General features: G+C 34.0%; 2 protein-coding genes across 3 annotated transcripts in view; both read left to right on the top strand.

Annotated features, from left to right (window-relative positions):
* The window catches only part of LOC126835664 (phosphatidate phosphatase LPIN3), a 207,466-nt gene that overhangs the window by 85,365 nt on the left and 106,503 nt on the right, over positions 1-15,598 (top strand). The window lies entirely within an intron of this gene.
* LOC126835665 (uncharacterized) overlaps positions 1-15,598 on the top strand; it is a 53,275-nt gene that overhangs the window by 31,494 nt on the left and 6,183 nt on the right. The window contains exons 1-5 of one of the 2 annotated variants that reach the window (XM_050568400.1): positions 3,709-3,820; positions 14,320-14,656; positions 14,738-15,092; positions 15,182-15,304; positions 15,376-15,514. In XM_050568400.1, the coding sequence (XP_050424357.1) occupies positions 3,784-3,820; positions 14,320-14,656; positions 14,738-15,092; positions 15,182-15,304; positions 15,376-15,514 (991 nt within the window). In that variant the 5' untranslated portion in view covers positions 3,709-3,783. Of the gene's footprint in view, positions 1-3,708; positions 3,821-14,319; positions 14,657-14,737; positions 15,093-15,181; positions 15,305-15,375; positions 15,515-15,598 lie in introns of those variants that run through there. The other variant, XM_050568399.1, reaches the window with a different exon arrangement.

Genomic DNA, 15,598 nt, shown 5'->3' on the forward strand with positions numbered 1-15,598 from the left:
CGGTCTACTTCTCCCCTCGTCCCTTTTTACCTCGCACACGTCTAAGATTATACGCTGTAGTCTGTAGTATTAGAACAAAAGACCATATATATATATTTATAATATTAATACAAACTACACACACACAAACCAATATGAATGTGAGTGAGTATATATATATATACGTCTCACGGTTATTCAGTTGCGTATAATATCATAAGTGCCCCGTGGACCGAAATGCTCGAAGAGTCCACCATAGCAGTGTAATCCATAACGGACAACGATAATCTTTCTTTCTCTTCTTCTTATTTATTTATTTTTTTTTGTACACGTAAAACAAAAACTCACAATTATTTTTCTACATCGTTATATTTCCTAACAAAACCGCAATTACATCTAATGACCTTATATAACTTAATATGTTTTAAAAATATAAAATATATCATATTCTAAAAAACCTGAGCAAAACAAAAATCATTTTTCTCCCCCACAATGCGAGTGCGTTTGTTGCGAGACAACAACATAACTACATTTACACATGTGTTTGGTAATAACGAAATCGGTTTGCCGAACAAAGGATTAGGTATATCGGCGTATCGCATAAATTAAATTGATCGTGTTTGATGTCACGCAAACGTTTTACAGGCCACCTGGTATTCGACTTGATATGGATTACTTTATCCGCGTGTCCTCTGTTGACGAATAACCCGTTAGTGGCGATATCGACCTAGAAGTGATTTTAGCGATCCACCGACATGCATCTTAATCCATATTTATATAATTCTTCGACAACCGTATAGGGTTTAAATTTAATACCTAATCCGATTTCGAGTGATCCGGTTTTCTTTATGTATTAGTCCGCTTATGTATTATTTCTATATATATTCATTATTATTATTCGCTCGAACACGGTTCATAATCCTTAAATAATCACATAATACAGCCATGTATAGTTGGCGATTATAATACTACCTAAGCCGTACTCTACTTTCGACTATACGCCAGTAAAGATTTCATCAGAAATAATATTTGGATTTTAATTCATAGGTAGTTTACGATTTAAAAATTATCTCTGTCGTCTCTTGTACTAAAACTCAAAATCACTTTCTATGTACGATAAACGAATGATTAATACGTATAATATATAATACCATCACTTATAAACCATCACGGCATCACCTGATTTAAAACTGAAGTTGTACGTGATTTAGCTTTTAATAGTTCATCAATTATTAAAAACTAACATTAATATATAATTTAGAAATAGCTTCTTGCTGTCATAGACACGTCTTAAAAAAATCATACTTTTCAATAGAAATATCAATTTAAAATTAGGAAATAATAATCCAAAATATATTAGTTGGTATAATTATACCTACATTTATAGTTGGACCAATTATAATTTAAATTAAAGCGAATAAATGAATGCGTGTTATACTTTTAGTTTGTATGCAATTTTTAACATTAAAGTATGATTTAATTATAGATTATGAAATTTCATTAATTTAACGAGCATTAAAAACAGGCTTATACGTACGATGATCTCGGATTAACTCAATTCGCATTATATTAATGCGAATTACCGACTACATATAAACGTGATAGTTATATAATATAATCGTATAGTATGATCGAGTTGATTATTTAAATGTTTGTATTAAATATATATTTTGATGAGCTTGACTTATTTTCATCAATACTTAAGTTTGGTATTTGAAAACCGAATAATTTAATTGTTTCAGATTAGATTCATTCGCATAAGCTTATTAGAAAGTAAATACTTTCTGAATGTGGTTAAATATTTATAATTGATCATAAAAAGTTTCCGGTAATAGAATTTACTAGGTTCAAAAAATGGCATTATTTTTCGGTTTAGTTACAAAACATGATCTAAAGGTACTGTGTATTACACTGTATCTGATACAAAATAGATAATAGAACTACTATTCCTATAGCAACATTATCGTAGTCAAGATGTATGTTTTTACAAAGTCTGTCTCCGGTTCTCTGAGAACAATGAGTACCTCCGGGTATACATGACAGAAAACTATAAAACACGAATAGCGTTCGCCAATTTCACTCCATTTTGTTATAGACTTATTATGGAGGAGGTACAAAGAGCCAGGAAGATAGACACGACAAACGATACAAGTGGATTTAAGTACCGTGGCGAACGTTTGCCCGCAAATAATATTGCAGCATTATAATGGCGTAAAAAATGTGTTCAATGGATCAAGCGGCTGAATGGGTTTTGTATTTTTTTTTTCTACGGTCATCTCTCTTATTCAGCTGTATACAGTGTTCATAATTTTTCTGAACGTAAAAAAAAATGTATCCTTTCTGTCAGTTCTACTGTCAAGAAAGTTATTTTTGTAAAAAAAAAAAAATGATCATTTACGTAAAACGTATAGATGTGTACGTTTGACTGTAAAATTTAAGGAAACTATTACGTTACTTATAATATTGCAGGCACGCTGGCCGAACAATTGATTCGGTATCCAATGCATAATGCTTGCTCATTTAGTAAAGGGGCGCGAAACTCTAGTTTTGTCAAACGAGTCGGTCTGGATTGTTATTTATTAATGGTCAATGGTAAACGGGCCTCAAACTTGAAGAATAAAACGAGACAAGACACTTAACGGGTGCTAAGCGTCACGGACGTTCTATCGATTTACTGTAGACGTACTGTTAAAACTAATTAATCGCTAATAGTTTTTTTTTATTCTTATCAAACAAATTGCTAATAGTTAAAGCAAATGCAAACAATTTTGTATTTCCCTAGTTCTAATATGACAATTACAGTTCCGAGTCAATGATTTGAATATTTCAAAAATGTCATCTATTGAAACTATAAACATGTTCGTTTATTAGAAACATTGATATTAAACTCGGGTTTGCGTGTCTTCCGGCACAAGTATAATTGTTACAAATGACAATTATTAAACTTAAGTTGGTTGTATAGTTTATATCTACGTCCTTAGTCGCTCCGTTCAGATCCGTTTACATCTACTCCGAAGATGAACTCTGCGTTGGTTCGAAGCGTCAGACAGCAATATTACAGAAAACGTCGGTAGTAATACGTACAAAATAGTAGTATTTCTCTGCAGAATTTATCAGTTATATTATTAGAATTGAATTATCCATTATCGTTTGTGCCTAATGTTAGATGATATCTCGATTCGAGGTAAGAGACTGGCGGACGGTTTATTATTATATTTCTTACCGGTTATCGTAGACCACCGACCTTGCCGTGTGAATCCCTATCCATATTGTGTTATCTATCCACTGACACACGCGAGGTCTCGTATTAATTATTCTACCCTAGTTTCGTTTCGGATTTGGCCGTAGCTAACCGGCAACGACTGTCGGGAAAGGTATGAAGCGGCATGGTGATGCGATGGGGTGCGGCGGGGTGCAGTGGGGTGCAGGGGTAGACGAGGACGCTGTACACTGAACGCCGCGCCGTAATCCGGATTATAGGTGAGACGGGGTGCGGTGGTGGCCGCCGCTATATTCCCGGCTAATCTCACCCGGCGCCTCCGTCCCGACCCTACCCTTCGCCCGTTTCGCCGCGATGAGCGCACAAAGTTTCGCTCGAACACCACGTTAATCCCTGGTCTTTTCCACCCCATTCAACCTCACTCTGTGCCCCACCACGCACCTCCGCCAAGGACCCCCTCCGATTGCCAGACGGGTTTTTCGGGGTTAGTCTCGGCCGAACAGCCGGCATACACTGTCTGTTGTCGTGCATTTCAGTTGTGTTATCTTTTTTCTTTTAAATTTGTCAGTGCACGTGTGTGTTACATGTTCACATCGTCCTCCATGGAACCACCGGAACCAGGTATGATTTTATTCTAGTCGATTACAATTACAAGTCGAAAACCGTGTTCCGAGTGTATTCACCCGACGACCCAATTTACTTGACGCGTAGGTACAGTTGTTTCGTAAAAATGTAATAATAGTAATAATCGGCGGTTTCCGAAGTAACTGTAACCTGTGATCGGTCAAATTAGTAAAACAGAAGGTGATTTTATAGTGCCGAAGTAAACGCTTTACCGAAGGGTTCACATTGGTCAATTGGTTTATATAAAAAAAAAAAGATTTTTAGTAACGAAAATTACAATTTTGCAATTGAACAGTAACAAAATACTTGTAGACCTTGTTTAGCCCGTTTATTGCATCTTTTAACTGGTTTTCCTTTCTAATTGACTATACGCTTTACTTTGTGAAGTGAACATCTCGACGGTGTACGGTTTGGATTCTAAGTACAATAGTAAATAGTAGTTACCTCATTTACAAATGATTCATACAAGAAATATTCAGTATAAAAAACAACATCAACGAATTTACCGGTCTCTCTAAATAAAAAAAAAAATTATTTGTAGTTTAATCAAACGGGCAGTGTATTATTTTTAATTGTGTTGTTTCTGTGTCATTAATTATTATTCAATAACTTCTTTATATGTATGTGTTAATAATCACACTAGTAATTTTTATTGAGTTTTTTAATGGTACATATTTTGGTCTAAGGACAACTCAAATGTTGTTAGTTTGATGACCCTTGCATAGTATTAATCGTTACAGTAATCAACACATGCGGATAAAACTTGATACGGATACGACTTGGGTCAGGGACTGTTCTATTGCCACTTTTTCGTCTAAATGCGCTCTCTAAGTATTCTTTATTCTATTGAAGAGAATAAGACAATGTTTTCACTATTATTTGTGAAATATTAAAACATAAAAAATATATTTTTTAAAAAAACTCGTTCAAAAATAATTATTTCTATCAGATTTTGGTTATAATTACATATATATAATATATTATTATTTTCAAAACTGCAACACGGTCGTATATAATATGATAATATACGTATAACAAATTATTCATATTCGTGCTAATGCCGGATGTCGATTATCCGATAACTATGCGGCGGAAATACATATAAATATTAAAAATTATATTATATCGTAATCAAAATATCCGGATATCCGTTTATCTGCTTTACATGGCGGGGACGAGTACTCTATTATTTTTATATAATCATCGGAAGCACGAAAGATGCTTTTTAAAAAATATAGCGGGAGTGCTGCTGTGTAAATATGTTGAAAACAAAACACATAATACAATATTATATATTACCTGTGTTATTGAATTACTATAGCTGACGTGCAATTTTCCACGCTACAAAAAAAAATTGATCTCGACCAGTATAACTTGATACCCGTCCGGTCTATAGTCTACAAGCGGTCGCAATGGGATGGTATTACTCGTCTCAAACAAAAGGACGGACGATATTAAAAGCCCCGAAAGCCGGATAAAGCTAAATGCTTGGGGAAAGCCCGAAAGCCGTGCCTCGATGTAGCTTAAATAGACGTGGTCTTGCTGACCGAGGGGATTTAGCTCATCCTATCCCCGGAGAAGAGAGCGGGTCTTACGCGGCCACGCCAAATGTTTTCCCATGGGCGAATATTATCCCTTCAGCCGGCCGGCCACTATACGTATATTGCTAAAGATCCTTCTCTTTCCACTTTACTCAATTTGTAAGTATATTATATTATACCCATTTGGTCATCACAACGGTAGCTCTTTAAATAATTGTCTTATTACAAAAAATATATGTATGCAAAATCGGTATACGCGTTCAATCGAGATTGATTTCTGCATGGTAACGATTCTTAAAGTTAAGTTAAGTAGTTAAATTAAGATAAAAAGATTTACATAATTTGAGTTTATGGATAGAATGTTAATGTTATAGAAATTATTACACTCATTCTAATAGGTGTACTATATATAGCTATCGGACTAAAATCCGGATATTATTTTTAATTATTTTTTATTCCTTGTTTAATAATAGAATTACTGTACAAAACGTATACATATATACCTAAGCTTATAAAGTTTCGTTTCAACAATAATTTTACTACTTAGATTCTAACTTAGATAAAACAAATTCTTATAATCATACCGGATAATCGGGTAAATCTAATTTTGTTAAATCCCCGGATTTTACAATTACAAGTAATCCGGATTTCTAAAATACGGGTAATCCAGATTTATGAAATACAAAATTTCTATCACTAGTACTATCTAAGTAATAAATTATTATTTTAAAAGAAAAACTATAATAATTGTTTCAAATTCTTGGTTATTATAATTACTACTTAAAATAATAGTACCTAATGTTATAATAAAAATAAAACGGTTTAGTAATGGAAAACAGTTATACTAGAATGAAAATATGTAGATGATTTATTCTACCAATATAATATGTTGTAATTGTTATTGTTTAGTATAACAATGAGGTTTAATACGTTTAAATATATTGTGATAAATTAAATGAGTCTTAAGCCTCGCAAAAAAAAAATATTTACATAGTGTTAACTGCGCTGGAGTTAAAAGAACGAGGGTGGATAAATGTCAACAGTCAAATATTAAAAGATACTAATGAATATTAAATTAATGGTAATCTTATGAAAAACTATTAATGATTTAACCTACTCCATTCAATTCCATTAGATTTTATAATTAGTTCATCATGTAATTCAAAAAACGCGACCCAACGGTACACAAAATGCATGCAAATAATAAAGTTCATAGGCAATAACCACTTTCTGTATGCACTAAACCCTCACATGTATATTAAGGTGTTTTATATGTTTCCGAGGGTGAGTATTACAAATATAAAATTTATTTTCATCTAAACGCGTGTAAAACCTTTGTTATTAAAAAATTTTAGTGAAATTAATTAAACAACCGCATTTTATTCAAAAGCAGTTGCATTAATAAAAATTGTATTAAAAAAAAAAAAAAGAATTTTGTTTCCTTTAAAATCGGTTGATTAGTTTAGATATATTGATCATTGATTATTGAAGGATCTCGCTGCTGGCAGACACTCATTGCGATTTTCAAGTTTATAGTAACCATTTTATATTTTATATAATTATTGATATTTTAAATAATTGTGATTAATATTATTATTTTTTGCTATAAGGATTATTATTTTAATTTTTTTTCATTTTAAGGCAAAAATATTGGGACGTTAGGCGTTAGGTCGGCAGCCAGATATAAGCCCAAAAATGCCAAATCTAAACCGTCTAAGCCCCGTTCGTAATAACGAACGTTAAACGTAAAAGAGCGTTATATGTATTATATTATGCTTAAAGTTCGGGGGTTTATAGATCAATTTTACTATCGCATATAAGTATATTATAGATAGATCACGGATTGATGAACGTTAGTACGTGGTTACACAGACCTGAATACAATTAAACATTTTTTCTTACATGACCACCGATGTTAAGGTTGCGCATACGTTAAGACTATAGTCTATAGACGGAAATACATATATATATATATTTGAAATGGGAATAATATGAGAGTTGAAAATAAAATATTACCAAAATCGGTTTATTCTACGGCAAAGCTCAGTTGGCAAAGATGCGGTTACATGCAAATGGAGTGTCATCAAAGGATTACGGATTTCCAGGAAACAAAAACAGACGCACAGCGGCAACGTTAACCGAATAAAACCGTAGAACGTGTATATCAAAAGACACAACAGCATCTCCCTCAGCTCTTTTGGTGATAAAAGGATTCTACTAGGATGAATCCGGTATAGCCGTGTACCCCGCACAAAACCTCCGCTAACGAGATTATACAATACAAATACTGTTGCATACGTAATAATCGCCTCTGCGAAAACCTTTTAGGGAGCTAGAAGGGAAAAGGCTAGTCGTAGTACATGTACAGTGGCATTAGCCGGGCGAGGGTAACAGTAAAAATAAATAAAACAAGATGCGGCAATGGTCTTTGCTGCTATAGAAGTAGGGCGTCTTTCCGTGCGGGTCCAGGGCAAGGGACGAGAGACGGGATAACCGACTGGCTGCAATAGAGCCGGCAAAACAAGGGACGCCGAGGGAAAACTCGGGATTTCCGTTTTCATTTCAATGGTCACGGGTTTAGCCACCCTAGGCTGGTCAACTGACGGATTAAATAGGATTCGAAGGAACACAAAGACAAACGGCAAGGAAGGGGCAGGGTCGTCGGGAAGGAGTAGGTGGGTGAACCTTAATAAACTCCCTAGATATCCTTGGTCAACGTTACTGTTTAAACTGGACTTTGACCACGAGTCACTGCGATTAGCTCTTGATAGATACGAGCTTATTATTATTACGTCTTTGGACCGTCTACTCTCGTATTTGACAACCGTATTTGAACGTACATTATGTATGTAAAAAACTTATACTAAGTGAATCTAATTTTACGATATAGCTGTTCTGATTGTCTGATTCACTCAATATAATTATTTTAGACACGACGATTAACATTACAAATCAATCACTATAGATGATACAATCCCGTATAGTTGTTTTATTTAGACAAATTAAATTTTATTATGATAATTTGTAAGAAACAAATTTTACACGATTGAAATCACGACCAATATAATTTTGGACGCTCGTTTGGCGTGAGTACCATGACTGAATATTTAAATACTGAAATACTTGTTGGAAACAAAAACTATAATGAATGTATCGACATAACAATTGGGAAAAAAAAATAACAAACTAATGAAGCTACTATAACAACGTTTATGCGATGATCGATAGGATAAGACACCAACGGCTATTCGAAAGAAACAAAAAATAGGTTTCCATTGAATACAAAACAATACGATAACAATAACGAATAATATATTATTAATTAACCGCACTGCCGTTGAATCGTTTTTTTTTTAATTTTCTCCCCCGCGTCTATAAACGTTAATTCAATAAAAATCACAAAATAGATTCGGCGGTTTCGATTAAAAGCGGTTATCGTCATCGGCGCTCCGCAAATCTTAATGAATTCAATGAAACGAAAACTCCATAGTACAGCCGCCTAAGAAAAACGTGATGTCGACAACCGTATGATCTCGTGTGCCGGCGATGATAATATAATTACATTATTGTTATATATAATTGTTCGTTAGCTGTTAATCGGACGGCAGCGGCGTGTCCTTCAATCGGAGTACCTACAGAGGAACGGAAACAGTATTATTCGGTTTGAAGAATGTGTACGTGACCGTTTGTTGTCGTGGCTGGTAAATTATATTATGATATCCGACGGGAAATCGGCGAAAAACGAACGATACCGGTGACCGTCAGATTGGAACGCCGCCGCCGCCACCGACGCCTCAACACGTCTGCACGGAGATAATTCGAAGGAATCCGTAGAAAAACGCACTGGCGTTTTTTTTCCGTGTGTCTTTTCTCGAATTTTCAGGAATGTGGGAGACTATATAATATTATATACTTACAATAATAATAATACAATAATAACGCGGCCGTAAGTAAATTAGTCGTTTATCCAGGCCATCCGGAACGTGATGGCCAGGAATGTGCGCATAGGCGAAGGTCGCGCGCGCATCAACCGGGTTAGGACTTACCTTGACGTTCCTCCGTCTTATGACCGTGAAAATTTTCTGTTCGGGAATAGGCGCCGAATTACGGGAATCGTCATCATTCCTAAAAATCGGATCGCGGAACTACTAACCGTGATGTCTTAGGAATTTATGTTTTTTTTTTGCTCTTTTACATAATGCATAATATATACCTATTACAAAAACATTATGATATACTATTCAAATACCTCCTATAAATAAACCCAATATAATATAACGGCCGCGCATTTTATTTTTTCCACAGATAATGTAAACAACAAACTATTATTATTGGGACAAAGAGAAATTAAAAAAAAATAAAAAAGGTTTATGTCTACTCGAATAATTCGAATTTAAATACAAATCGATTTAATTAATCATCGTTATTTAACCATTTAATATAATTGATTTGCTAATAAAATCGGATTGAACAACGTATAATCTAAATTAACAAATCTAAGCTAATCCGCTAGACTGTTATTTCCAGATACAATTAATTTTTGTAATTATACGTTCATTAACAACAACTTCAACAAACAACTAGAAAACAAAATATTATGCAAACTAGGTACATCAAATAGAAAGAAGCCAACGCTACGGTTGAAAATTTAAACAGAGAAAATGACAAGAATAGAACGGGATTATTAAAAACAATTATTAATAATTATGAGAAAGAGAACATTGCGAAGGGAAAGAAAGTAAAATAATGTGCCATTAAATAACTATTATTCTCAATTATACTCGTTTATAATTTTTTAATTGATTAAATGATAAAATAAAACAAATATGCTACTTCGAAAAATTGAACATAAAAAAAAATGATGAAGCATAAAATTATTTTAAACGATCATTTGATTATTGAATTTAAATTCTAATAAAATAATAAACTCATATTATTTCTATTTAAATGTTATTAAAGATACATTTTTTTTCTGCACATTTATAAACATTAATTAATGGGACCAGAAAAATTTATCACACATTGTCCTACGAATAAACACAGAAATAATAATTCTGACCTCGGATTCGGATTCATCGACTGTAAACATTTTAAAGTCTGGATAGCCAGGAACCATACTTTTTTTATGGGTCTGTAATAAAATCCGTCTCCAAAACCACCCAGTAATTGCATTGGTAATAATTTCAACGTACAATGAGTGATAACAGTGTGGTGTAGTAATACATGTATTAATGATAATTTGCACTGTCCTTTTAGTGTGTCCAACGTTTTCATCTTCAAAAATAACATTAACTCGGAATTTTAGATAGGTAAATGCGATTCAAATATTTTTACCCGATTGTTAATCTTCATTTCTGAAAAGTTAAGCATTCGTGGAACTTCGGTGTTGAGCAAGCTTTAGAATTGTTTTAACAATGCGACTCCTCAGTACGCTGTTCCCGTGGTCCTTAGCGAGAACGTGTTAAACCTTTCGACCCAGGCACAGAGAGAATTAATATAGATCCTCCACCATCCCGCCCGTCCGTCTATCCAGTCCCCTCCTCTCGCTTATTACGAATAGAAAGTAATCCCTCGGCCTTTCGACGGTATAATACACGAGGTTTAATCTTTTCGACTTATCTCTTTTCATTCAGCTTGCGTTTTTTTCTCCGTTAACTTTATCCGTCCTACCAGTCGGTTTTTTGCTTGCAATTTTTAATCCTCCGGAGTCTTTCCAAACGAAAGCCAACGTCCCTGAAATTCGGTTCCAAGCACACTCGTGCATATGTGTATTCGGGATCAACTTATCGTTGGGATCAGTGTACCTATAACGACCACCTCGCCTTTCACGCTCACCCGGCCCATTGGCGCTAAGCTCTTTGTAGCCACTTTAATCGGCCTCCCCTCGTCGCGCCGCTCCTCTGTCTTCCGCACATTTAAATAAGAACCTATTTTTGTGCGTGATACTCGTCTCCCTTCATTTCTATCGCTTTACTGGTAATATTTGTTTGTGTCATCTACAGGTTTTTGTATAATTTTACACACCGATGTTTGTGTTTCCGAGAACTGTAAATAAGTTTTAACGTCGGTGATCGGCTTACGCAAAGCTTTAAATCAGTATACTAATAAATTGGAAATTAATAAGTAGCCCGCTACGAATACATCAAATCAAATAAGTACGTGCTTAAAATAACATTCATCAATACTTATTTTCGCGAAATATTATTTTTGGTTTTCGTTTATCATAACTAATTATTTTATTTTATGACAACATTTTTATGTGCCAATGATTTGGCACATAACATCTTTTATAAATTGAAGGATAATATGAATATTACAAGTTTGTAACACATACAAGGATCAGCCAGTTGCATAAAATATATACATTTCGGACATCTATGTTTAATTATCAGATCGCTAGAAAAAAAAACCATTCCCGTCGAAATGAAAAAAATCACCCGATGGTCTTTAATCAGTTCATCTAACCAGCTGAACAAACATACTTATAAATTTTAGGGAAAATTCGAGTTGCATAAGCGCTATCGACAGACACAGGAATAGCCACAGCCACTCGCATACACGGACATAATTCCAAGTTATTTTATTTTCAAATAGAAAACATATTATAGGGAAGAAAAAACAAATTAATAATCAGCGGCCCGGCGCGACAGTTTATATTATCTTAAAGCAGTTTGCTAAAAAAACAAAAACATTCGTTAGATAATACTTGTCAAACGTTTAGTGACTCAAAATAATTATAAAAGTACAAGTGTTTAAACAACCTAATAAATCTAAATAGCTATAGCCTATACTAATATTCTCGTCAAAGAAATAGTAACAATATTGTGTACTATTTTTACTATTATAGTAACGACTAATTATTCTAATGATATTAAGGACTTAACAAACAATTTATTTTATTTGTAATTAATATATTAGATTTAATGTAATGTAATTTTTTAATTTTACAAACTTTGAATTGTACAAGTCCCAGTAGTTTTTTATGGAATCATTATTGATAGCGTTAAAAGTTTAAAATGGAGTTTATCGAATTTCTTTTACTCATGTGATACTATATACGTTTTCCACTGTAGCCCTATACCGCGTTATTTTTTTTGTAAAAACACATCCTTACTACATTACATTTGTAACTGGTACATTACACACCGGAACTTCGCGTTTCCGGTATCAAACCACGTTGGCATTTAATATAAGACCCTGGGGACATTGAATGTATAAGTTAAAATAGCGCGTTTCTTTTTACAACCATAAAGAATAGCAGTCGCACAAATCAATATTAGAGATAACAGTTTCACACGATATAGCCACGCGACAGTAGTTATTAAATCTGGTTAAACATTTTCTCCTTACAAGCAGATAACAAGGTTTTTTCCTGGTGCCTTCCTTTCATTTGGGTATTTTTTTTTTCTTTTATTCATTCCACCCACCTTCCCTCTTCTTTTAAACTCACATACAACGAACTCGGTAACTTCTGTTTTTCATTTCCGTTCGCTCTGCCACCGCCACTACCACCCTTGGTATTAAAGGCTGAATCGCGCCCGGGCAATGCCGATCCGGTTATTTGTGTACAAACACAAACGAGAACGGTTGAAAGCGGTTTCTGATAAGAGCTTATTATTGTCGTCAACCGAAAGAGAGACAGAAAGCGGCAACTGCGTTCGGCTAATAATGGAAAACACTTCGAGCACACCTCTGGTATAAAGAGACCAGTACCGCAGTCAGATAGACACGTACGATATAACACCGGGACACTGTTGGGTATTGTTTATCGGGCTGTCAACTTTTGGTTTTGAAAAGTTTTTCCAAAGCGTCATCTTCTCCGTTTTAGCGGAAAATCCGGGGGAAGGGCTTATACCGCCGGTACAGTATAAATATTGTATTAAACGCCGGAAGTACGATGACGACTTTATCTCAGGAAAACGCTTTCAGTAAGTGAAATGTCATTTAGACCCTTCGTTTGCTGACTAAAGCGAAAACTTAATTCCAATTTTATACTCAATAGAGCTTTCTAAATACGCGGATATGCCATTCGCAAATACTTGCAAACCGAAACGAGCTAAAATAAACAATATTTTTTCACCTGATTTAATACAATGCCGTTTGTATTACGATGTATAAGTTGAACCGCAATTATAAGAATATATTATACTTATTGTAATATGTAATGTCGCTATACATATTTCAATGGTGGTTGGTAATTGTTCTAATTTTATGAAACTAGATTTAGAATTTTGGATAGGAACAAAACTAAAGCGTTTGTGAAATTTTGCGAAACATGTTATTGATGAATTTGAACATCTCTAAGAAAAGCATTTAAACACATAGGTCTTTTAAAAAAAAAAAATAACGCTGGAACTGTTATCCTTTTATTTTAGCGATTTTAATCACGCTACAATCGATTTACACGATAGAACTAAAGAAACCCGCTCATTTATGGTCTCAGAGTAACAGTTATGTAGTATAAGAAACGACCCTATACATTACGACCTTGATACATTACGTTTATTTTTAACTTAATAATATTTAAAATTATAACATTATTTTTTAAGCATTTTATTCATATATGTGATGCGATGCTTTGTATAAAATATAAATAGTAGTGCATAGCCATTTTAAATAATAAAATTAGCTTTATTTTTAAGCGTTAATCGAGATTTAAAAAAAAACATAAATTTTCAAAAATATTTTTAACGATACTGTATGCGTTCTTAAGATTATTATGGAACATCTCTGAAACCCGTTTTTGAATTAATCTGGACTGACTTTAGTTTTAGGTTCAACCACTTAAAGCTTAGTCTACACTAAGCCTTATACAAATTTATTTAAATGGTTTATACGATCACCTAATGCATATTAATTCTCTACGCCTCTTTTATTGATATATGGTTTTTTGTTCATGTTTTTTTAAAACATGCAATTCATAATATTATACTAAATATTTTTTTTTTTTTGTAGCAAAATCTATTCCGGTACATTGTGTGGTGGAGTCCATTAATCATGTTTACCAATGGAGTCAAAAGTATTCTTCGCCGGGTGTTGGCTCTAAAGGTCACGTGGAATTAGACAGATTTGTTATTATTCCAAATAATACCGCGTTCAGAGATCTGACGGAAGCAGCGTTGGTGCGACTTGGCTACTCGAAAGATATTGTAGCTGCTTCTAAAGGATTAGTAGTATTAAAGAATTGGTTGCCACTAGACTTAGACACAATTGCAGAAGATCCAGTATTGACGGTTAGTGATGTTTTGGGGGAACTCACTACATTAGCTACTCTCAGGATATTGGTTTTCAGGTAAACACCGTTGTTAAAATGGTTTTATCATATTTATGTAATTTCAATTTTAATTGAAAATAGTGAATGTTATAATTTCAGGGAGTCGAAGAATAGGTTTTCCGATTTAAAAGATAAACTACTCAAGCTTCTTTTAGTACAAAGCCAAACGCAACTAGCTGCTTCTGGGTGTCCACTCGACGAAGCGATAATCCTACAAATGATGAAAGTTGGACAAGCATGTCCAGATTTGCCTGAAGATTTGTATAAAAAATTTGAGCAATGGTGGATTATGCAATCATCTGCAGTGGTCCCCAAAATTCAACCATCGGTATTACCTCAATCGGTTAGAGACATGTTCTATCGTAACGGTTCATCTCCGAGACACTCTAATCTGCAAGATAACTCTTCACATTGTATTATTTCCAAAACCGATGTCAAGCCGCATATACTTCAGGTACACACGTTCGTTTTGTGTATTTTCTTTATTTATTAAAAACATGTAAGTATTAATTATTGTATTTCTTTTTTTATATGTTTCTGTAGTCCAACCCTCAGAGCCAATTCCAAGGTCAAAAAACTCGCATGCGAACAAGTTTTGATACGGAACTAGAACTTCCAAAATTGCAAGCTTGGTTCTCCGAAAACCCTCATCCTAGTAGACAACAAGTAAGGGCACACGTCTAAAATTGATTATTCGAATACAACGAGTTATTGAGTCAAACGGTTTTCTATAACAGATTCATCATTACGTCAGCGAGCTGAACAACTTGGAGTCACGAAAAGGCCGTAAGCCTTTAGATGTCAATAATGTCGTGTATTGGTTTAAAAACGCTAGAGCGGCGCAAAAACGTGCCGAGGTGCGTGGTACGAATTCAGGTTAGTATTATTTATAATGATTATACGGCCTATGCAATTCATTAGTACCTTTATGTCGTCTACATGCTATATATGTATATGATT

Source organism: Adelges cooleyi, unplaced genomic scaffold (genome assembly GCF_023614345.1).
Source record: "Adelges cooleyi isolate 19-005CV unplaced genomic scaffold, UGA_ACOO_1.1 ACOO_flye_CR_arks_rails_tigmint_CR_PRNA_23, whole genome shotgun sequence".
In the NCBI taxonomy this organism is placed as follows: Eukaryota; Metazoa; Arthropoda; class Insecta; order Hemiptera; family Adelgidae; genus Adelges; species Adelges cooleyi.